Here is a 25,642-nt window from a genome sequence, read left to right as displayed (position 1 = left end):
AAAGGATAGTTAACTGTCAGTGGGCGAGCGCTCGACCAATCGCGACACGAGCACGAGATGACGCGGAGCAACGTTGCTTCACCGAGTCGTCGTCAGTCGTCAGTGTTATAGCGCTAGAGTCGACCGTCGTTGCTCGAGCAGCTCGACGGCTCGACTGGTTCGAGTGCGCTCGGCTATTCTCCTTCGTGATCGCTCGTAGTTTGCGTCTGACAGTGCGAGTGTCCGATTGTCGTGTGACGATCCGCGAGGGCCCGTCTGGGCCCACGAGAGAAGACGACGCTTAAAATTTCGTTCGCTCGCTCGCGATAATAGACACAATGACACATTCGATAACATTGCGAACATTGAAGGTTTCTGGGATAGATGCGGCAACGACAATCGACGCGATAATAACGATAACGTTACAACAGCGCATCCATTTACCACGATAGCGCGTTGCTGCCAACAGGAAAGGAGCGTGTCGAATCGAATCCTCGTAGCTCTCGACACGGATGTATCGCGTCGTACTCGCATTTTATAAAGGAAATGTACATGTGACATATGCGAGAAAGATTATCGTCGTTACGAGCAGCACGATACGATACGATACGATACGATACGATACAATATAATATGATACGATACGATACGATACGATACAATACGATACGTGTATGTACACGTGAGAAACAAGAGAAGATACGAGTTACTGTGGCGTGAAGAATAAAAAATAATATATACATACGTAAATTTCTGCGCGAATCGATCATATATATCAGCGTGATAGAGGTAAGTAATAAGTGGGCGCCATTCGGAAAGTAACAGTGTCGAAGCAAAACTGTAAACTGTGAAGTTGTTCGCAATTTCTACAACGTTACAAACTGTTTGGTAAACTATGCGCGGCATCTGAAACGTCAGTAGGACAAGCGAGTGCGCGCGTGTCATCGTCGTCAACGTGTGTTTCGTCACTCTTGTATGGACCACGCGCGTAGTGGTCTCTCGCATATACATATACAATAGGCACGCAACAGACGACGGTGTGTCGTGATATCGCGTCGCGCGCGGGCATTTACTTGTCTCTCGTACCGTCTCTCTCCGTTCAACTAGTCGATTGACGGCGCGCCTCGTTTTCGCGCTCGCGCTCGCGTCGCGAGCGCGACCGCGACCGCTCGTTCCGCTTGTTCGCTAGCGGAGTTTTCACCGCGGCACGACACACGACACGCGTACGTGTGCGATACGCGACGGACTACGAGACGGACGCGACCGGCTTGCCGGAGCGGATCGAATCGGAGACCGTGGAAATATTCCCGGATAATGGAGATTGCCGCGTGTATGCCGTAGATTGAAGCGATCCGCTGCAAAATCTTTTCGCCGTGTATTTTTACGGAGAAGGTGGAGGTGAACGAGGAAACGACAGAAGAGGACGGAGGAGGTGGAGGAGGACGAGGACGAGGACGAAAAAGAGAGAGAGAGAGAGAGACAGATTAGGTTAGATTGAACTCGCGTCACCCCGTCCCCACTCCCCTCGCTGCGGCATCGAAGCGCTCCATCTCACTTCGACGCGCCGATACCCGTTTCCATCTGACCCGTTCCATACGCGCCTGAAAAGACGAAGACAGTAAGAAAAGAGGGTGAAACAATACGCGCCTGGAGAATCGGAGGAAAAGCGGGAGAAAAACACAAATGCCGATCGCCGGTGGAATGCTGCTCCCTGAATCGGCTTCCCACTACGTCCCTCCCGTCACTGGCATGCTACGTTTCATCGATAGACTTTCAGGTTAGCACGAGACATGATTATTGCACGAGTGTATATACATTTACATCCGCACCGCTCGCTCGCGAGTGCTTTAATCGGTGTGAGGCGTGAGGCGTGCGCGTGAGGTGCGTAGTCGTGTCGCGCGACACTTTGACGCATTCAACGTTTCCGCCCGAGACCGAACCAGACCAGACGAGAGACAGTCTTTCTCTTCATTTTTACCGCCGCGACAATCTAATCGTCTAATCTTTATATGTGCCTGCAATTTTTTCGTCCCGCTCTTCTATCTTTTATCTTCTATCCACGCCCGTCAAATATTCATTGTTGTGAGACATTAAAAAAAAAAAAAAAGAAACAATATATGTAGATATATTTATACATATATATATATATATATATATATATATATATATATATATATTTCTTTTTTTCCGCATAGTATATATAATATATGATGTATCGTATGGCAAAATGCAGGATCGACAAATCTCGAAATCACCTTTCGCGACTATCTTCGTCTCTTTATCATCTTTCATAATGTCAGTCAGGATTTTTTGAACCATCATCGACGATAGTTTGAAGTTTGACAGATATCCTGTACGATAATATATATATATATATATCGCATAGTTTTGTTTGACGTTGGTTGACTGTTACGGTACGCGAAATGACACATGCATCTCGCATACACGTATAGTATGTGGGGCGCGCTGTTAAATGTAAACGTACATAGCGAGCGCGGTGTCTAGACAGAATAAGAGGGACAAGAGCGCGCGTAGACGACGACTGTAAAAGCTTTGCGCGAACGCGAGACACTGTTCGCATATATATGTCTAGCGATCATTTTTTTTTCTTACACCCTTTTCGTTACTCCTCGTGGATATGTCAGCGATACGACACACGCGCCGACTATATCCTACATTAGTCACTAACCACTAGACTTTAACATTTAACCTTCTCTTCTAGCGATAATTGAATTAAACTATAGGAATAAAATATTTATCGCGTAAAAGAATAATCGTTAGGTACTCCTGCGCGCGCGTAATTGAGAAAAAGCGATTGAAAATTTCTCGCTTTTACAGATATCGATTCTGCTACCTTTTCAAATATTTCTTTTGTCGCGATAAAACGGAATATTAAATATTCTTTCGCGTTATAATTTATTAAAAAAAAGAATATAGCGAAAAAATGTCAAAAAAGAAGAAAGAGGATATAGATTGATTGTAGAAGCTTTTCCTAAATTGTGTATTTAACATTGTTAAAATGTTAACTGTATATTATTATTAAAAAACAATTGCGCAGTATGCTTATGATTGAAACAAAAGTTTGACAAAATTCTCAAGATTTTGCGAATACTTGTAAACAAATATGCAAGAGTAATTACATTTTTCTATCCTTTTCTATCAGTGATAATTTAGCGCTTATCGTACTTTAATCTATAATTTATATCCATAATCTGTGATAATTTGCTTTATATTTATCAAGCATTCGAGCATATTCTTTTTTTCGATTCATCTCTTAATTTATGTCATGATACTCGTAATTTGTGTCAAGTATTCACGATACTTTTATCGTTAGTGGCTCAAAATTTAAGTTAGATATTTTTAAAACTGGATATTAAAGGTTTCCGATAAACGAAATTATGACGATACATAACTGACAAAGTCGTATTGCTTCCTTTTATTGACCCCCACGTATCATCGAATAAATGAAATAATCGATATAGTTGTGTGTCACATATTTAAAGGAGCATTTATCGCATGTTATTTTTCGACTGTGAACGAAATTGCCTGAATACAAATCGCTCAAAATATACAGACTGACGGTATACGATAATGGAATAAAAAGTACACGAAATTAAGTAATAATGATTTTAGAACATTACATTTCTCTGCTTTTATTTCTAGCTAATACAAATACTCTAAACTACCAATTTTCTTATTAAAATCTTGTCAGAATTTTATTTTTTAAACTTGTAGAAACAATGCTATGATTTGTTTCGTTCTTCTTAACAGAAATAACTATCGCATTTTATAAAGTTTAGAACGAATCTACGTAGCAAAAGTTTATTCTCTTTCGAACACAAGATACGCGACAAAAAAATTATTTTTTTATACTATATGTATGTATGCGGTATAAGACGATATAATTGCGATAATTACATGTGTATAAGGTCGTATAAACATCAATAATGTAAGTGAGACGAGAATTAGTAACGAAAAAATTCCAAAAAACACGTTTTTACGCACGTTTTTCGTCTGAGTATAGTCTTGTATTGAAAATTTGCATCGGCAATTGAATAGCTTGATAAAGGAAATAATATACGCAGTAATTTATTTATATTCTATAATCTATAATAATTTTTAAAAATTGAAATTTGTTTTTTAAAAAAAAAATAAAATATATTGTTTGACGATAAATTAAAAACTACACACGTTCTAAAAGATTTAAATTTAAAAGATTATGACATAGAAAAGAGTTACAGTTTGAAAACACGTACATATATTTAAAAAAATTATATATATATTATCTTTTAAACATGTATAACCTAACATGGATGGCGCATATAAGATGGACAAAACAATAGTAAGAAAAACGTAAGCATAAGCATTTGCGTGCGTGCGTGCGTGCATGCGTGCGTGCGTGCGTGCAAACGATCGTCTGAAATTTTACACGGAACAGTCAAAGCTGTCCCTGATGGCAAATAGTACATAAAATATTACATATTTAATGTCGGCTTTAATTTACATTGGAATATTACACGATATGGATTAATCGAAGAGACTTTTGCCGCAAAATTATTCAAATCTATGCACATCGTATTTTAGTACATAATAAATTTTAGAAACATAATTAGAACACATACGTTTTTTCGAGAAATGTAGATGGTAGTTTTCTTAAAAGTTTTAATATTTTCATTATTCTTTATTATTCGAGACGATAGAGTAAAAAATAAAAAAATTCAATAATTTTATTTTATTACTCGAATAAAAACTTTTCAAGGAGTAATAGAAAAAGTTTTTCTATTCGAAAATCTGGCATGCTTTTAATGATTTTAAACAGCGCCTGGAAAAATGTATCAAAAATCGATCAAATCCAAATTTATTCAAACTGAAATAAAAAGAAATAAAAAAATGATCAATGTTTGTATGATGAAAACATGTGATAAACACTCTCTCTCTCTCTCTCACTTTCTCTTCATATCTTTGAATTTCTATTTTTATTTCTTACATTTAATTGCGGCGATTTTCTTCTTTTTTTGATTATTAAATCGATTATTAGATTAATTGTTCGGAATAAGGGGTTAATCTAATCGGGACACACAAACTTGTTTACCTTTTAGAGCCTGACTCATAATTGTTAATAGCTCATTTAAACTTTTTCTTCGAATAAGAGTGAGATGGGAATAAAAACGAGCAAGATAGAATGACGTTTCATAATGTGGACTATTTTGGTCATATTAAAATTAGAGAGTTAACTTGGAAATAAAGATCTTATTGTTAGATGAAAATTCTAATTATGAGAGACTAAAAGTCTTCCTTCTCCCGTCTTTATCGCAGGCCACTCAACATTTTTTTTTTCCGCGTATGTACTCCTTAGGGCATATGTGTGTGTGTGTGTGTGTGTGTATTCAAATTATTTGTTTATCAATGTAAATACAATAATACGTAAAAAATACTATGTAGAATTACCATGTACAATTTAAAATATATATCTTTCTGATATCTAATCGATAAAATGATAATTGAATAACATAAAATTATGTAAGAATTTTCATTGTTACTAAAAGTTGACAGTTTGTTTCGCGATATAAATATATAGATAAATCAATAAAGATATACGCACATGCTCTGAAATAAATCGAAATTATTTCTTACAAAATATATCGTTTGACAGATCTCGATTTTGTCAAACTCAGTGTATAAAATTAGTATGAGGCGGGAAGAAGGGGAATACAGCATCATCCTAATTTTAAGAATAGAAAATAATTAATTATGATAAATAATATGCAAACTTTTTCATCATCTTATTTTAGAAAAAAGTATTCGATTGACGAACGATATAATTGAAATGATATAATTACAATTCCGATGTGATATATCGATTGTCATTTCGATCATTTTATTGAATTTGCGTGACAAAACACACTCACTGTTCTCTCATATATGTGTATGTATATAACTTTGCCAAGATTTAGATATAAAATGAGCAGAAAAGTGAAATCCCATTCAACTGCCATTCAAGTGAGTACTATCCTATTCCGTCACAGCTGGATCGATGGAGTGGTATTGTCGGATATAGATATTTGGTCCATAACGGCGGATATAACGCAAAGACGTGCTAACGGGAGACAAAGGGACTGAGGGAGGGGGCGAGAGGGAGCGTGCTTATGCAGTTTGGGGTAATATGACAAGGATCGAGAGGCACGAGACGATACGAGGGCGAGAGTATGGAACAAACGTAGAAATGCCAGGTGTTTCGTGGTGTAGCATAGGACGGGACCACCCTCTAGCTGCCACTTTACTCCCTCCTGAAGAGACCGGTCGTTCAGCTCGGCTCGGTTCGGTTCGGCTCGATTCAGCTTGGCGCTCGTTTCTCCCCTTCCTCTATTTTAGTCTATAACCAAATTTCTTTCATCACTTTGAGATATATTCTTCCTTATTCAAACTCATATTTATCGCGCGATTTTTATTCTTTGCTACTTAAATACAAATATTCGAGGAATATTCGAATCGATAGCAAATTGATTTTATGAAATAATATTTCAACGGTTTGATTGTTATATGTTTTACATCGATTAAAATCTCTCGTTTTTTATTTTAAATAAATTTACGTCTCCATATAAGAATTTTAATTTCAAGCCTAATTTTTATTCATCTTCATATTACCGCGTCGATCCTCTAATATATTAGTATAAGTTTATAATAGGTGCTGTGAGGGTGTCCCCATAATATTCCTTGTACCCGACTACTAGAAAATTCCAACATTCTTCGGGCTTCCATATCCATTTCGATTTTACCGAGAATCGATATTTGGCGTAGCCCTTGTATTCCTAATAATTACTTCAAAACTTTCTCATTTTAAGATTTTATTAATGCGCAATGTATATAATTTCAACACTTTTCTCGTACGATCAAAAAAATTGCAGGACTTTGAATATTTCCAAAACTATTTCCGAAAAAATAGTTTCATGTATCAAGAGCATGGTAATAAGAGCACTTTAATTAGCATAGTTGACATGATTAGCACAGTTTTGTTTCAGATGAAAGATTAGAAATTGCGAGATTTGAATATAAATTCTATTTTTTCCTTTTATATTTAAAAGTATTAATATTATTCTCTCTCTCATTGAATTTATGAAATAAAACTTATTTTTATTTTAAGATTACAACATTTGTTTTTATTTTAACATTGTGAATGACAAAATATGTAATATTTCATAAAGAGTGTGTTTACTCGTTTGTTGATTTTATCTCTTAATATTTTTATATACAAAAGAATGAGATGAATAAATTTATATCGAAAATTGCATTAAAAAAAAATGCAATTATGCATTGTGTGCGTAGCGTTGTGCTTGTAGGTATAAAGATTATCATTGATTCTATTGATTGTTTGTGAATAATGTAACAAATATTTCAATAGAATAATGATTACACAATCTATTAAATATTTTATATCGCAATAATGTCAAAATAATTTGTGTAATATCTTGTAAATTAATATTTTTCTGATGATTTCATCTTAATATAAATGACATGATTTTAATATAGGAAAATTAATACACGTAAAAAAATCATAGAGATTTATTTAAAAAAAAATAGATGTGCTCTTCAAATTTCAAATCGCGATCTTTGTCTAGCAAAAACTGTGCTAATTATAAAATATTCCCCAAGACTTTTATTGCAAAATATCTTTTCAGGAATAAGTAGCTTCAGAGATATCTAATAATACCGTTTTAAGAAGAGAGAGATAGCCTATATGTGGAAGGAAATTTGTGAAAAAAATTTTAAGTTTGAATTTTAATTAATTAAAAGTATCATTCAATCGATCTATTCGTAATTTTAAAAATAATTATAACACAATATAATATAATAAACTCTGTTTATTTCCAATCATGGATCAATAGTGAATTGCATCTGTGAATTGCATAACGTCAGCCATCCATAAGTTTTTATTATCTATTCTCTATGATTAAAATCTATCCTACTAACGCTCAGTCTATTTATTTTTTAACATATAATAATCCTCACATTGTAGGAGATAGTCGCCGTCTCATCTTTATAAACGATACAATCGATAATCAATCAACTAAATTGCAAAATAATGTAATTTTGTTCTGTGATTGAAATTACTATTATTAATGAGAGTATATAGAATGCTGAGTTATATGCAGAATTATAGAACAATGTTAAATATGTCAAAAAATCGCGGCGTTTTTAATGTTGTAGATAATTTAAAAAGAGAAGTATAATATAAGAATACAATCATAAGTAAAATTCTAAACAAGATTTCACAAAATCATAAATCTCTTGTAGCTTATTATCGGAATACTATACTATACTATATAGAAAATTTAATGTATTTATATGAAGAAAAGGAAACAGCGCGCGTCTATGTATTTTTGTTTGGTCCTGTATATAATACCGAGTAGAATTTTCTCTTTAGTCTTCCCGCCATTTAATTATCTCAATATACAATTGTGCCACACACACACACACACACACAATAATAATAATAATAATAATATTTATTGAAAAAAAATTTTTACAAAGACTCAATCTTTTCATAAGTTTTTGCTCTTATTTTCTTTTCAGTCTCAATCTAATTTATCAATTAATTGCTCTCTTCATATTTTTAAATTTAACATGTATAATTTAAAAAAAAATTTATATTTTATTTGATTGATACATTTATAATAACTTGAATGAAAATCAAGACAAGATCTTTTTTTTTTTTATATTCTGTTGAGCGTATAAACTTATAACTTTGAAATAATTCAACATTGATTTCGCTAAAAAAACAAATTAATTAGAATTTTCAACAAAACACTGGCATTTTTAAAAATACAAAGAAAATAACGAAACAATTAAAATATAAAACTTATTATTATTTTATAAAAAAAGTACAATCTCTCTCTATATATTTACATCATTTATATCATTTTTGTAGTGTGAAAAATAAAAAGAAAGATGTAATTTTTGTTTCATTTATATACCGCCGCTGTCCATCGTTATTGCATTGCTGATCGATCCAAATGTCATTCAATAATACTCCCGTTTGTTAGTTTGCTATAATTCTTTTCTTTCGGTCGCGAAACAATTATTCTCCGTTCGTGTAGCGAGCACTCGAAAAGAAATACTCGAAAAAGAATATCATTAAATTTAAATTGTTATTAGAGCTCTCTTTAAATGACGAATATCTGAGTCAGCTAAACTCTTTGGAGATTGGCTATAAGATATTAATGCGTGCCCCGCGCGTGTCGAATTTAATCAAGTGTTAAACTAATGTTAAAAATGACATTATCATTTGCACATTGCTTGCACAAATGAGAATGGAATTTTATAGAGACAATTTTGAATGTCGAAATTTCAATTGAATATTTGTCTAAATCGATATGATATCGGTAACAGCAATGAAATTGATGGCGCGATTACAAATTACTATTATTATACATGTACTTTATAGCGCGTAAATGGCAGGACGACGAATATCATCATTTACAACATTTTCACAGACCGATCAATTTTGTGACGAAAAATGATCGAAAAGTGCATGTGTTTTACCGCCTGCACACGCGGCATGCGCGACAAAAAAAAAAGCATAATCGCGCACAGGAGGAACCATCTGCGGCTTCGAAAAGCATGATGCGGACCATGTGCCGGCTGCCAACGATACTCGGCGTGCGTAGCCCATCGCGTTAAGTCAACTGCTCCAGAGAAAAAGAGAAAAATCTGCTTTTCATATATATTATTATATTTACGGAAAATCCATACAAAACTACGAAACATGGTAAATGTATAATAAAAGTTGGAAATATCGCTTACTCGTTCATCGTTACCATTAATTAAATTGATTTAAAAGATTGATGCTTCTCCATGACACGACAATCTTGTTTCCTGCGAGTTTATGCCCGATAAATCGATAATTTATCTCGAATTAAAAAAGATTTTATAAGACACTATGAACAAACAAGATAACAAAGTTATATGATATAATTTGCAATTTCATACACGTCATCGTAAGTTTAAAGGTGGATATATTAAATGTAGAATAGGGTCAATGGAATATATATATACATATAGAAAGGGAGAGAGAAAGATTTGAAATTTGATCAAAGATTTATTTCCACTAGTAATACTCGCATGCCTTGCTGAATGCCATGACATTTTTAACTTTCGAGTTTTAATACGTACCGTATGCCGGTGCACAAAACATTTGCGTGAGAATACAGTGAAATCCGGAAGTAATTACCACGCAGTAACCGGCTTTGATGCAATCGCGCAAACGTGAGTAATATATCGCTTATATATTTTTATTTTTATTTAATTCGTTGCTCTAAATTTTTACTTTTATATAGCTTTCTTACATCACAAAAACGATCAAAGAGATAAATGAAGAAGAAGAGAGACTTATTAATCAATCGTGTCATACGTTCGTATGGTATCAGAATGCGATACTAGCGATATTAGCAGTAGCAGTAACAGCATAATGGCATGTAATGTAACGTGGAAAGATGGTAGAAGCAGGCGCGTGCCAGGACGGCCAGGATATGGTCGCCTCGCGAGTGAGCGTTGCGAAAAGCAGGTAATGGTGTTGAAGTGCATTCGGCAGCTGCTCGCCATGAATACCGACATGAATACCCGAGGTGGACGAGGTGGACGAGGTGGACATGTGCGATCCCGTCCGTCTTCTTTAGACGCATGGCCCCGCCTATGAGTGCCCCGAGCCCCGAGGTCTATCGAGTAGAAAAGATACGTCCTGCTCTAATCCAGCGTTATATTATCGAGAGAGCGCGCGTTGCTTTTTTTCATCCGTATCAATCGATCAGAACGATCCTTTCGCTTCTCTCGCTTCGATACGCGATCTCAATTAGCATCCCTTTCAGAGAGAGAGAGAGGACGGGGGAATTAAAAAAACTTTGAAAAGTTTTGAGAGTATGATAGCAAGTATGATACTTTTACACAATATTCTCTTTTCTCGAGATAGGACGGATTTTTATTACAAAAATTGCTTTCTTCGAAATTATGTGTAAATGAAGAAGTAACAAGAGATAATTTTGCAAATAATTTTCTCCCTATCTGGATAATCGGCGATCGCGAGATGCGGATTAGCGTAGTATGATATGTGAGAAACGATAAGGGATAATAAACAAATGATGATTATAGATTATTTCCGACCCGACGGAAATTTCTATCGATGATATCGTAGATTCATTGACCATCTGGCAGAACCGGCTGCGCGTTTTCTCTCCTACTTTGAAAATTGTGATACACCCACTCACTGCGCAAATTTTATCATCGGAAAAAAAAAAAGAAATTTTAATTAAACTTACAAAGAGTTGGAATTGGATTATAGTTTATAAAGCAAATATGCGGCAAACAAAAATATTCTTGTCTTTTTATTTTTTACATCAATGTAACATATCCAAACTTGTGAATTTCCGTGTTTAGATTAGTCGCAGCTGGTACCGGACCGGTCTCGCTGCTATTCGAGACCCTTCTATCCGGAAAATTTCCGCCCCTCACCTTTCTTCTTTATTCGTTAGTAGTTGTAACTTTTAAAAGATATGTGATATACCAACTTGTCGCGTATGCGTGTGTGTGTGTGTGTGTGTGTGTGTGTGTGTGGACCGTTGGACATTTTTGCCATCATACCGATCATGCGTCTCCATAGGTTATAGGTAATTAACGAACAAATGCGCGACGGAAAATTGAAAATGATATTGATTCCGTTTGATTTTTCTCACGCTACATCTGACATCGAGTCTCTCTTTATAAGCTGCAAGCTGTCAGCATTGTCAGATTTATATTTTTAACGAATTTCTCAAGTTTATTTTCAATTAAGCTGTTGCGCATTTACATTTTTTTACATTCATTATCTATAACTTTTAAGATGAATCTTTTATAGATACGAATAGAAAAATAAAAATTGTTTGTTCGTTAAAATAATATTCACTGCTCAAGACTGCAGCGCAAAACATAAGCGTGAGCGGATGTTACGCTAAGAAGCGTGCAATTAGAAAATAACCCAATTCAAGACACGATTCGCGATTCGCGTTAAGAATTATTTTGCCAGTCGGTCGAGAAACGGCGAGAGGTTTAAGCTCGAGTCAAGATGTGACACGAGCAGAGCAGGGAAATAGCCAATTATCAGGAAGAGAGAACGTGGGTCGTACTTAACTTACCATATAGACTAGAACAGTACGCTTCTCTCTACATCGCCATTAACCATTACTTATTTTAAACATATCGAGTGCATACTTGCTCAACTCTGAGGAACAATGTTATATGAGTATAAATGTGTTCTTCGTTTAACATAAAAAATTACTTTTGATCGTAGAAATAAAGTGAATACACTCGTAAATCGTACATCTTGGTCGCATATTATACAGAGTGAGTCACTAGAAATTGCCTTCTAAGTATTTAGATGGTGGGGCCAAAAAATGTTGGATTATCTTAAATTTTTTTAATGGAATCTCCTATTTTTTATTGCATATTCTTATAGCCGATATTGAGACCCTCTCAATAATATAATAAAGTATTTTTCATTAATATTTTTCGAGTTAATTTTATATCTTAATCTGACATTTTGATATAAAATATCTCGTAAAATATATAGTTTGATATAAAATATTTCGTAAAACGTTTAGTTTTTGATAATCTTACCGTAGTACTTTTATGCACAGAATAATGAGATGAATCAATTTGTGTAAAAAAAAAAATGATTAAAAAAAACATATTGTAAATAATTATCTACTTTTTCTTAAAAACAATTATTTTCTTTATATTACTAAATATTTTGCAAGCTATTTTATATTTAATATCAAAATGTCTTAGATTAAAATATAAAAGAAGATATCTTAGAAGATAATTTCTAGTGATTCACATTATATAATTTATAATATATTTATTGTCGAGATACATCTCTCGAGTCCTCTCAATCTGAGAATTCTTGAAACTAGCGTAATAAATATCGATACAACTAATAGTCGATATGACTAATTAGTTGACGATTGAATATTTGAACGGCGATTGACGTCACACTTGACCTGACGTAGAGTTTCGCACTCGCTCGTGTCTAATGAATAATGCGTCGCATAATTGACGGAAAATCATTTCGATTTCGATAGTTTTCTCCTTTTCTACAAGTTGCCTCGGTCGCTATCTATTATTTACACAATCCATATCTTGTATCCATATCGTCGTAAATCAAAGTCGAATGAATCACGATAGAAACACGGGATGTGATAAGATTTCTCAAAAAAGCATCGCGTCGAATACCGGATAAATGCTTAAATCTGATCGCTTGGCTTTCTATTTAATGGTAACTCTTGAATAAAATTCACGTTGGAAGAATCTTGCACAGCGCGATTTACATTGCTAATTCTCGTCATTTTTTCGTAGCATAATATAAAAGAAGAAAATCTCGGGATTATTAGAATCTATGTGTGCGGCGCCGCCAATTACTACGTGTTTATTATAGGAACAAGGTCACATTAATCAATTCTAAGACTATGTCTCTCTACGTCTCGAATACAATACGCGTATACGCTAAATTTTATTCGATTAGCATCAATTTTATTCGATTGTACGCCTCCATTTCGATAGAAAAATTATCATAACATGTTAAAATATGAATTTATGAAATAAGTATTTTATTTGATTGCCGATAATTGATGACACAATAACTACGTTAAAAATAATAACGTTTCCCAAAAAAATTGCCGAAAAAAAATTGTAGCTCTCTCCATCTTCTCCTTTTCTTTCCTCTGCCCCCCCCCCCCCCCCTCCCCGTCTCTCTCTCTCTCTCTCTCTCTCTATCTATCTATCTATCTATCTATCTATCTATCTATCTATCTATCTTCGTGTATCTCTTTTTCTCTCTGTCTCTGTCTCTGTGTTTCTGTTTCATTCGCTTAAAAGTGCGCACGGTTGCACGGTTGAGAGTAGAAACGATCGCGCAAGAGCGGCTGAATAAAAAAAAAAAAATATATATATATATATATATATATATATAAAGAGCGCGTTCTACACTGACAATTGAATCGGGCGCTCCCAGCACGGCATAGTACAACAGCCGTCGTATCCTACTGCCATCGGTGTCTGGTAGGCCCGGTGCTTAGCTCGCTAGATCCCAAAGTCTTCGCCCGAGATAAAACACACTATAAATGGCCGCCCGGATGGGTATCTGGTTTCAGGAAAGCGGCGGCACGTGCGCCAGAGTTCTGGCCCAGGTGGTGGAGCCCGTGGTAGTACTATCGAGGAAACGCAAGAAGGAGAAGTTAACGATACAAGATACGGAGGGATAAGAGTCGAAGAGATTAACTCGCCGCTGGTGGCAAAGGGCAAAGTTTGGTGTGACGATAGCGGTATTACTAACCGCCATTATCATTCACCGTCTCACCTCCACCATCTTCGTTACCGTAATCATTGTCATCCATCGCGTCGACGGTACCACCATCGAAGGGACACTGACGAGGACGATAACATCAATGACAACGGCGGCGATAAGGATAATGATGACAGTGATGAGGAAAAGAATGACGACGATAAAGAGAGCGACGATGACGACAACGACGACGACGATGACGACGACGACGACGACGACGACGACAACGACGACGGCAACGATGATCTCGAACGTTTCCATCCTCGTCTTCATCAGCGATTCTATGATCGGCGATCTTGCAGGAGCGGCGACGTTAACGCTCGTGTCGATGCCGACCATGTCGAGGTTCATCAAACCGAGACGACGACCGTACAGTCTCTCATACGAACCTCGACCACCACAACCACAACAGCCAACACCACCACCACTACCATCGCTAACCCCTCCGTCGTCACTGCCATGGCGAGAAGATGCAAAATTCCACCCTACTTTGCGACGATATTACTACTTTCCTACACTCTGTTTGGTATAGCAGGTTGGTACAATGTATATTCTATATTTAATATATACTTTTTATATTTTAGTTGCGATAAAAATGCGACACTCTTAGAAAGAGAAACTTATTCGAATATTTTGAAAAATCTGTCTTAAATTATATTAGTATGCATGTGCGTAAAAACCATAAGTATCTCTTTATATTTTTTTACATTACATTATGTTGATCTCGCTCACGTTTTCTCTCCGCAAGATTTATTATCCTTATATCGCTTTACAATCTTACAATCTGTCGCGGTTCTCTCTTTTTTTTTTTATAAATGTATCGCGGCGAACAAAGATGCCATCGTATGGAGTACTTTCGTGCCAAATAAAGCCCGCGCTGTCGTGACAAAAAAAAACATTTACTTTATACGCGACTTGTGCCAGACGACGCGCCCGAGCAAATGTGTGTAATATAATAATACTTGCGCGTCACATTGCACCTGGTCTCGACGTAAACTCGACGAGATAATCGACGTAGAGTATCGTTATCCATTTTCCTCTTCCTTACGCGCCTCCTTATCGCCTTACAATTATGCATTGTACAAAGATGTTCCGTTAACTTTGTCTCTTATTGTCAGATATGTTATCTTTCTTGGATACATTTGCGCTTATCGTTCGATCTCTATCCCTATTGTTATTTAATCATTTAATTTAATCATTACTACTATTACTGTATCATTGTAGATGAATCGATTGATACGATTTGACGAATCAATTGCGTAGTTTCGAAATCTTGGCCGAATAAAATTAAAAACAGACACGCACAGAGCCGTGAAAAAAAAAAGAAGAAATTAGTGAAAAAGAAGAAGAATAAAAAAATATTGAGTTACAAAACATATAGAGATTGCAAAGAGTTGTCATATATGACAGCTCAGAGAGTGCGGAAACGGCAGATTGTAAAATTACAACAGGTGACAGGCAGCAGCCACGCGCAGGACAGATGCAACCTTTGCCGCCTTTGCCGCCCTTACCGCCTTTGCCATACTTTGCAGCTTTGTGTACAGTCTCGCGCCTACGAGATGCACGCGCCCTCTCGCCCTCCCTCGTTCTTTCTTCACGCGCCAGGGTGGCCGCGTGCGGCGTAGCTATGTTGGAAGCGAAAGCGAAATGAGAGGGGGTGGAAGAAAACGAAAAGGAACCATCCATTGTGCTCAACGAGCCTGGAAAAGCCGACAAATTCCTAAAGCGCCTATTCAACCCATCATTCGCTTACTCTTTCGTGTCAATAATGGTGCTGAACGCTTATACGTGTAGGATCATTAGTTTTGTTAGGTGTATACACGCACATATGTATCTGATACAACTATAGTACGATCATCCATGTATAAGAGAATATAGGAATTATTGAAAATGCAAAATTTGGCCGAATAATACAGTAATAATATAATAACGGTAAAATTACTTGAGAAACAAAAAAAAAATTGTACTTTTTCTCTATTTATAGTATGTATATTTATATATATTTTTAAAGCGGGCAAATTCTTTAAAGGAATCTCTTCTTTCCATAACTATAAAGCATCTTCCAGTCCATTCGTGCGCAATGTCTAATGTAAAAGAGACATAAAAACGCAGAGATGCAGTATAATATAGTATAGTCCAATTATAGTATAATATTTAATAATTGTGCGTACATTTTCTATTTGATTTCAACAGATGCCTGTTCGTCGCGCTCAACGCCAAAACCAAGGCCGCCCACGCCGACGGATCGGCCGAACATCACATTCCACATGTATACGTGTCCGCAGGATTACGCAGATTGGTATTGCTTGAACGGTGCCACGTGTTTCACCGTTAAAATTGTCGACTCCCTCCTGTACAACTGTTTGTAAGTACGAATTTATCTTTGTTCAACGCGTGAGTCATCGATAGCATCAGCTAACGATAAATTCACATTAAAATTCCACCTGCAACTTTTTCCATTTGCCATTTTTTAGTGAAATTTCTTACAGACAGCGATATAATAATAGTCGGAATTTTGGAAAATGTGTCGATATATATGCAGGAGCGCGTACGGAACAAGTATTAATGGCTTAGTCCGTCGAGCGTCTTACTGTGCAACCGTCGCCAACAATTGCGGCGATTCTAAGCGAAAAAGCCACCAAGGGAGACGGCACCGTTTGCGTCGTTTATCCGTTAATCTTTGACTACACGACCTCAACACGTACGTCGAAATTCCTGTCGGCTCGTATTTGATCGACACTCTCTCCAGGAGTTTGACGCCTGTCGTATTCTTCCCGAGCTTATCCTCTCTATATATTTTTCCGTTTTTTCTTTTTCTATCGACAATTTTTTTTTTTTTAATAAAAATGTACGCTTCACGTATTATAATTTGATATTATAAGTTTATAAATTGACGGGATGTGGGCCGATTAAATATTGTAAAAGAGAGAGAGAGAGAGAGAGAGAGAGGAAAAGTCTATCGAGTAATCGGATTAATATCGGAATAATATCGAGGAGCAGAGCACATTGTGCTCGCTCAACCTTACCATTTCCCACGGTGTTTGCTTTGTCGACCGCGATCTGCCGCCTTGAATCGAATTGCCGTCTCCCGCTTTCAATTTAATTTTTCATCGCAAAAGTTGAAATAGCGAAAATGGAAAAATTGCATGATTATTTAAATAATAAATATCGCGATATAGAGTTTGTGCGATAATTGCGATAAATGAGAAATAAATTAAAACTAAATAAAAGATAAATTAATCAAGTTTATATTTAAAAATATTTAATCAAATTGTAGAAATATAAAAAATAGGTTTGCGCAGTTATAGATTCTCATTTATTAACAGTTATGATTATATCTACGCAGTTTTCTGTAACGTCAAGGCTGAGTGGAAAAAAAAAATTACGTTTACAAACAAGTTTTCGTTTTTTCTTACACGAACAGTAAAATAAATTGTGATTGAGGATTAAGCGATCAAGAGATATACTGTGGAGGAACAATGTTGATCATGCGCTCCTATTGATAATCCTAAAAGTAAAAATGTAAACAGAAACCGCGCAATTAATCGCAATGTCACCTTTGCGCGAAGAGTATATTATCATCATATATGTACACATACGACAAAAGTATATAATAATAGCATGTATATAACATATGCTGCGAGTGTAGGAAGGAAAAACGTAGCACGTAATATACATATATAGTATCATGTAGAAATGATAATTCACTAAAAACTAGTAAATGCGCAAATATAATACATAAACACGCACACACAGTTATCGTCATACAAATATGCTCGTCTATTCATATTGAGAAAATTCACTCGTGAAAGCATATAAACGTATATATTCATGTTTAATCGGTTTTTTCCAGCAAGGGTCAAGTTATTATATCATTTAATAAAATGGTGAAAAATGGTAAAAATCTCTTTTATCGGCGTATGATTACGCATTCCGATAAACAAATCTGTGTAATAAATCAAGCATAGATTGAAGCCTTAACATTTTTCGTTTATAAATATATATAAGTCTAAATATATTTTAATTATTTAATTACTTAATTAATACACTTGATATATGTATATACATTTATCTGATGAATATCTGATAATGAAAATAGTTGAAATTTGCATGCTTCTTCATTGTTTGTCCGGTACTTGTCCCGGAAAAAGGGGAAAACGTAAACGCGTGATATGTATACCGACAATGTAATTAAACTTGTGATATTTTACTTCGCAGATGCGCGAATGGATATATCGGGCAGAGATGCGAATTTAAAGATTTGGATGGTTCCTATTTGCGTAAGTATAGATTTCTTTTTCTGAACATTTCATTTGCAAAGTATAAAATAAAAATGACGCCTTCTCCTTGACAGCCTCACGGCAACGAGTAATGCTGGAGACAGCCAGTATCGCCGGTGGTGCCACAATAGCAGTATTCCTCGTCGTTATCATTTGTATAGCGGCTTACATTCATTGTAAGCGAAAACAAAAGGAATTGCGATCGAGGTAATTGATCGTTTATTATTATCATTGTCATTTCCATTCGTAGCATGAATTTTTGGCATATATTTACGCCAGTCGCACTGTTTTCAAGAAAGTTTGTGCCTTTACGACGTCATCTAGAGAGAGAATAAAGAATCTCTATATACTTACTTGTAGCGAGTATTTTACATTTGGCTTTTTTCTTCTTTTTTTCGCTACAGCAGTAACGTCGACACGGTAGACGGTCCTGGTCGAGATCTAGAGCTGAGGCCGTTTAGCAACCGCAGCCGCTCTCTAATGATCTTTATGGCCAAGAATCCTAACAGCTCGGTAAGAAAAAAAAGATGAATCGAGTTAATAAGCTCGGCTATCGAAATATAAACTCGAATAAATGCGAAATCCTAATCGACTTGCAACTTTGATTAAAGTATTATATATATTAAAAATAATAATCTATTAAAAATAATATATTAAATAATATATTATAAAATAATAATTGGAATATTTCTTTAGGCGACGATAGAGCAGACGAGAATGCCGAGCTGGAATTGCTCAGAAGCGGAATCAATGAGGATGGCATCCATCAGCGAAAGTAAGCATCCGAGTCAATAGCAAACTACCTGACGCGTCCACATACGACGCGTTCCGCTGCGACGATTCATTATCGACAACACGCGAAACATACGAAATATCGTCGAATAAATATCGATGATAGTAAGAGATATATCTCGAGATAGCAGCGGCCTTTAGTAGCTTTTAGTAGCGAACTTGTTGGCAATATCCATTTGATTCAAAACATCTTAACGCGGTGCTGAGAAAACAAAGCGAGTCAAGTACGTTGAATACAATTTCTGAGCTGATGACACATGTACCGAGACGACGCATATCGGCTCCCTTCGATCCTCGTGTCGAGACATTCCCGTATTGCCGCACTCGAGTTCCCCGAGTTTGATTCGAAGGGACGTTCGACGCTCGTCGATTACCGCGTGAATTCCTTCCAACGAGTATCTCAATGATTCATTCGCGGATCAAATCTTTTGATTGAAAAAAAAAGAAAATAATGAAAAATACCTCGCATACAAGAAATGTGATGTTCGAGAAAAAATATTTCCGTATTATTTTTTTGAAAGTGACAGGTACCATCGAATATTGTCTTCATGCAAATCTTAATATCGCGTTTAGTATTGTAGCAAGTCATTATCAAGATAAAAAAAAATGAAAAAGAGAGATACATGCATCAGTTGTAAAAGTAGTGCCTTTCTACTCTCTTTCGTAAGAAAGCAAGACGTGTAGCTTCGATACGTTTGATCGGAAAAGATCAAATAGAATGACTCGTTTATCTGTCTTACATCCGCGACGAGCGTCGTTCAACGACAGATCGCTGTGTTATTATGAGCGCAGGACGCTGACACGCTAGTAACAAACAAATCTTCTCGTAAAACACGAAATTGATAGCCGAAAATCGCTAATAATAGACAAGATAAAACCTTTTGATGCTTGGTACATGCTATCCGTATTTGACAACAAACACTAAAAGACTTGATTTGCCCCTGGATAATGATGTATCAATGAATTATAGACGCATTCCACTTAACGTCCGCAACGTTCACGATATCATTTCATCCTTGTCATTCAACAAAAGTTAAACAAAGATAAATGATGCTCGTGAGCGTTGCGGTCGTTAAATGGAACGCGTCTTATGATATCTCGCGACATTCGCCTTGCGAACATCTAATACATTGCGATTTTACTATAGTTTGCATTGTATGCTTATAATAGGCTCCTCCAAAATAATCTTTGTGAATGCGTGATTAATCGTACCATTAGTATCAAAGGGTTAATAATGAACATATGTGTCTTATATGTAGAAGTCTCTAGGATTTAAATTTAAATTATATAAATCCGACGTCTTACCAGAAAGCAATAGTTTCCTAAGCGCATATGAAATACATTTTGCCGCTCAAAATAAATATGCTATCTATTTAATAATTGGTTAGAAAAATCTATCGACGTCAGATCGCCATCCGACGTTTATTGTTACGTATTGACAAAATATTTTCTCAACACACTTTGCTCTTAATGAAATATTGTTTAAAATAAATCTTAGGCATATGGAATATACACGCAATGATATACTAGTAGTGAAATCAATCTTTATTTCTATATATCTATATATAACTACGCATCTGTAAAAGACAGAATATGTCATTAAAGAAAGAGAGAGAGGTAGAAAGTAGAAAAACAAATATGCTAGAAAAATTAATTCAATGACTTTATATAAGCGCTGCCCATAATTTACTAATTTCATAATAGAAAAACTAATTATATTTCGTCTGTGTGCTTTACAGAAAGAAAGTTGAAAATTTCTCGCCCATTTATCTTCCATATTCATCTTATTTTCAAAATAATGAAGTAAATGTGGAATGAGATATGTAGTACATGTATGATTCTGCAAAATATTAATCTCAATCATTTTTTATTGGTACTTGTTCTATACAATAAATAATACATCAAATAAATAAATATATCGATTATTGCCAAATCGATATTGTCAAAATAAAAGAAAATGCTATATCCAATCATATTGATCATGCATCATTCTCGTTTCATTACTTATTTATTTAGATAAAAAAGACTTGAATTTTTCTCTGATTACATACATAATTGCTATAAGATTTATTTATGATTTTTTTTACACATATCATTTGTATTATTCGAACCTTCCAACTTTCAGATTACTTGATTTCTAATTTAAGCAACATTAGAAATGCTATTTTAAGATGCAATAGAATGGGATTAATATGTTTTCTTGGACATAGCTTGAGGCTGGGCCTCTTTGTCATTTCAGCTTCTTGTAAATAGTGAATTATTCTATGTTAAAATAATCACGGATCTTCGATAATATTGACTACAATAACAGCAACATTTTCGTCATACTACATTGTATTACAACCTATCATGGTACTTTATTGTATCACGCTGTGCTTAAAAAAAAAAATTGAAATGCATATTTTTATAATTATATAATTCGTCCAAAGTATATTCTAACAGTGACAGAGGAGGTGCTGAAGACATTAAACGACATTTCAATAATAATTTATATATTTGTAGGTGTTCTCGAGAACATAAAAGAACAGCTTTTCTAAATGCTTTGTTTCCTGTTTTTCATATTAAATCATGCACCCATCTGTCACTCATCGCTTCGAAATACATTTAATAATAATAATAATAACAACAACGACACACAAACGTCTCTCTATTCGAACTGTTCGAAATTCCTGCTTAGTGCAGAAGAAGAGAGAATGAGAGAACGTAAAGAAACGAAAGCGTGGCCTAAACATTTACAAAACGAATATAACAAATAGTATCTTTTTAATGTATAAAAGTTATCATTAATAATAGTTATCATTAATAAAAGTGTATTCTAATTTAATTTTTCATATTTCATATTGTATACGTGGTTCCTAATTTATTACTATTATTATTATTATTATTATTATTATTATTATTATTATTATTATTATTATTTTATTACTATTATTATATGCTTTATTAATATAATTAATTATTATGACAATTAATTATTATTAGAAATTATTCTTAGTTTAACGTGTATCGATAAAACTAATCATTAAGGACTTGTTCAAGGAGGAATGTGTGAAATTGCAGTATTGATACAAATGTTGAGAATGGAATGTGTAATGTATCACATTTAAACTTAAAACACATTTCTCAGATAAAACTAGCGGATGATACGAAAGAACAAAATTGTCTGTTTTTAATTTGAGCGCGTGTTTGAAATTAATTATAAAAGATTTATTTGTAAAATATTTGCTGTAACATATTAATATCATACAATTACAGTCAATGTATGCAGCTAGATAAAACCACAAATGTCCTAAATACAAATGCACATATTACATTTCCTTCCAGATTCAATATGATAATTGATTACTGCAGATTTAATGAACATAGATTATATATACACATATATCTGTACAAATTAATTTCATCGTTAGAAACACAGTATATACTGCGAGAAAACGGTCGCACGATCTCCTCTTGAGAAGAGAATATACATGTTATTGTTACATTAAAAAGACACGTTGTTGCTTACAAAATAAACTTCTCTTTTGTGCCTCCAATACAAAGACAAAGATTTGTAGATTACTTATAGAAAAAAAGAAACTTTTCGCATAGTACTCAATAAGTATCTTAATAAGTTAATAAATCTTAATAAATTAAAGATATTTTGATGATATTTATATATACAAAAAAAAATTTTGTATTAGAAATCTTACATTTATATTCGAACAAATTTTTTACCAATAAAACAATAATAGAGTCACAAAAGTACAAATTTCTAAAATGTGTATGTATATAAAGCTTGTTAAAAAAGAACGAATGTATAACAAAATAATAACTGGCTAAAAATATTACTCAAAATGGTATACTACGTTTCCATAGTATAAAATATAATACATTTGAAATATATTTACGATTTCAAACAAATATGTGTATAATATGTAATGTATATATGGATTAATGCAAATTATAAGTTCCGATTTGTCCTATAGAAATTTGCCAATTATTATATTTAATCAATTATGATAGTTTTCATTGTTGAAAAATTATTCGTTCTTTTTAACATTTTTTATAATTCCTATTACAATTTAAAAACATAATCTACACACGCGCGCGCGCGCGTTTTTTTTCTTTTTTTCTTTACACTTGCCTGACGCTTTTGTTTCTTTCGTGTCATCCAATTTTGGTTAATTGGTCTTTTCTCTCATTGAATGCTTCTTTTCTGACTCGGTCAAATTAGTCAAGCGAGAAAGAGAGAGAGAGAGAGAGAGAGCGTCATTTTTATTATAATTTATATCGTGTACATTATCGTCATCAGCGATTATACGAAGTATTATAATAAGCAATTTTAAAAGAGTATACGTAACACGATCAATTAATGTACCAATGATGATTTGGCATTTTAGCACATAAGACAGCATCGCGTATTGTATTCCGCGCGCAAAAAAGACTTTATATTTTACATGAAATACATGTAAAATAACGACACCAAAGTGTCATCCAAAAAAATTATATTTTCTTTGCGATAGTTTTACAACTATTTCATAATAATTTGGATAAATAACATTATTTAAATTATACCGTATTAATTACAGAGAAATAATCACTATTAAACGATATCGTATTTTTATGTATTTTAAGACGAAAGGATACATTTCGCCAATTGAAATTATTAAAAATTTTTCATTCCTATAAATTCAGATGCATCGCACAGATATACTAAAACTACATTGTAATATTTACTGCCGGTATTGAAAATCTATAGTGTACATATGACATAAATTATACATTTTCTGGCAGTTAATATCAAAACGCAGCAAAATCTCTTATTTCTAAAGCCACAACTGAATCTAAATCTCACATAAAAATCTAATGTGTATGTGTGCGTATGTGTGCGTGCGTGCGCGCGAGCGTACGTGTGCGTGTGTGTGTGTCTACATACACACATATACATTATATACACGAAAATAATATTCGTCGTCACAGTTTTATAGTTTTTTTTTTTATTAATTCCTTATTCTCTCTCTCTTTATACATACACATGATACTATCGATCTTGGAATTTTATTCAGAATTTCGTGATAAAATCAAAATATCCTAATATTTATTCCGCGTCACTATTTCTCGCACATTCTTAGAAATAATAATCTCGTCTGTATAATGTTCGAGAATTCGGAAATATTTTTCAAGCGCACTTTATGACAGCAGACAATGTGATGGGTACCCTCATCTGATATACCAAACTTCCACAGCATGTAGTAGCATGCTGTCCGATGTTAATAATGTACCAAAGACATCGATTAACTGGAAGAATTAGTTGTTTAACGTTAGAGATGAAAACAAGAACGCGCGTGTGCCAAAAAGAAGAAAAAGAGAAAACAGAATAAATTGATGAAAGAAAAAATATTCAAATGAAATTTTAACAAAACAAAAAAAAGAAATATTATACTGCTCGGCATCGCATCTAAAATATATTGTTATTATTTATAAAGAAATCATGTATACATAATACATGTACTAACTTGGCGTGCTCGTGTGGTTGGAAACTTTTACGATATATATGTTGAAAATTATCTATATTATTACTATTATTATTATTATTATTATTATTATTATTATTATTATTATATTATATTATATTATCTATTATTATTATTACTATTATAAATATACTTTTATTATCTTTCTCACAGCATTATTATATTAAAAATAAAAACTTGTAATTTTGTTTCGAAACCTAAGATTAGCATAAATGTCGATATTTGTATGTATAGATATCGCGTTATATCTCATTATATTTTCTTTTATTAACATTTTATTCATACACATGTCCACCCAGCGGCAATATCAAATTCATCATATATATCCAAATAATATTTTAAAAAATAGCTATTTTATAATCCCTATTTATACAATTCAATTTTCAGACATCATATCATATAACGCATGCTATTCCGAGAAATGAAGTTCAGATTAAAATTGATCGAAATTTCTCCGAAATAATTATTATACTTTTTTGAATCAATATTTCGTTTTACTGTATTTTTTTGCTTGATATAATTACGTATTAATAAATATAAAAGAATATAGAAATCTTGAAAATGAAATAGAGAGATCGAAAAAAAACGACAAAGCTGGCTACAAAATATAGATTTTATCTTTGCCACTATTCCTTTGTCATAATGGATTGATTCTCAAATTAATTTTTATTTATCTTATTTTTATTTAATTATTTTAATTTGAAATTTTT

At 33.9% G+C, this 25,642-nt stretch overlaps 1 protein-coding gene and 1 long non-coding RNA gene across 4 annotated transcripts in view; both read left to right on the top strand.

Annotated features, from left to right (window-relative positions):
- The window catches only part of LOC126848736 (uncharacterized), a 91,696-nt gene extending 66,614 nt beyond the window's left edge, over positions 1–25,082 (top strand). For both annotated transcript variants that reach the window (XR_007687304.1, XR_007687303.1), the window contains exon 2: positions 23,650–25,082. This is a non-coding gene — a long non-coding RNA (uncharacterized LOC126848736). The remainder of the gene's footprint in view (positions 1–23,649) is intronic.
- Positions 103–25,082, top strand: LOC126848735 (uncharacterized). Of its 2 annotated transcripts, none has more exons than XM_050589855.1 (7): positions 103–1,756; positions 14,154–14,879; positions 16,538–16,709; positions 18,563–18,624; positions 18,699–18,831; positions 19,032–19,137; positions 19,321–25,082. In XM_050589855.1, the coding sequence occupies exons 1-7, from the start codon at positions 1,663–1,665 to the stop codon at positions 19,417–19,419; spliced, it is 1,392 nt and encodes a 463-aa protein (XP_050445812.1). In that variant the 5' UTR covers positions 103–1,662; the 3' UTR covers positions 19,420–25,082. The 2 variants fall into 2 exon arrangements, with proteins under 2 accessions (XP_050445812.1, XP_050445811.1); XM_050589854.1 differs by having other exon boundaries at positions 104–1,756; positions 19,029–19,137.
- Positions 25,083–25,642: the final 560 nt, after the last annotated feature.

Source organism: Cataglyphis hispanica, chromosome 4 (assembly GCF_021464435.1).
Source record: "Cataglyphis hispanica isolate Lineage 1 chromosome 4, ULB_Chis1_1.0, whole genome shotgun sequence".
Classification (NCBI taxonomy): Eukaryota; Metazoa; Arthropoda; class Insecta; order Hymenoptera; family Formicidae; genus Cataglyphis; species Cataglyphis hispanica.
Note: the sequence above shows the minus strand (reverse complement) of the source record. Positions and strands in the feature narration are given on the sequence as shown.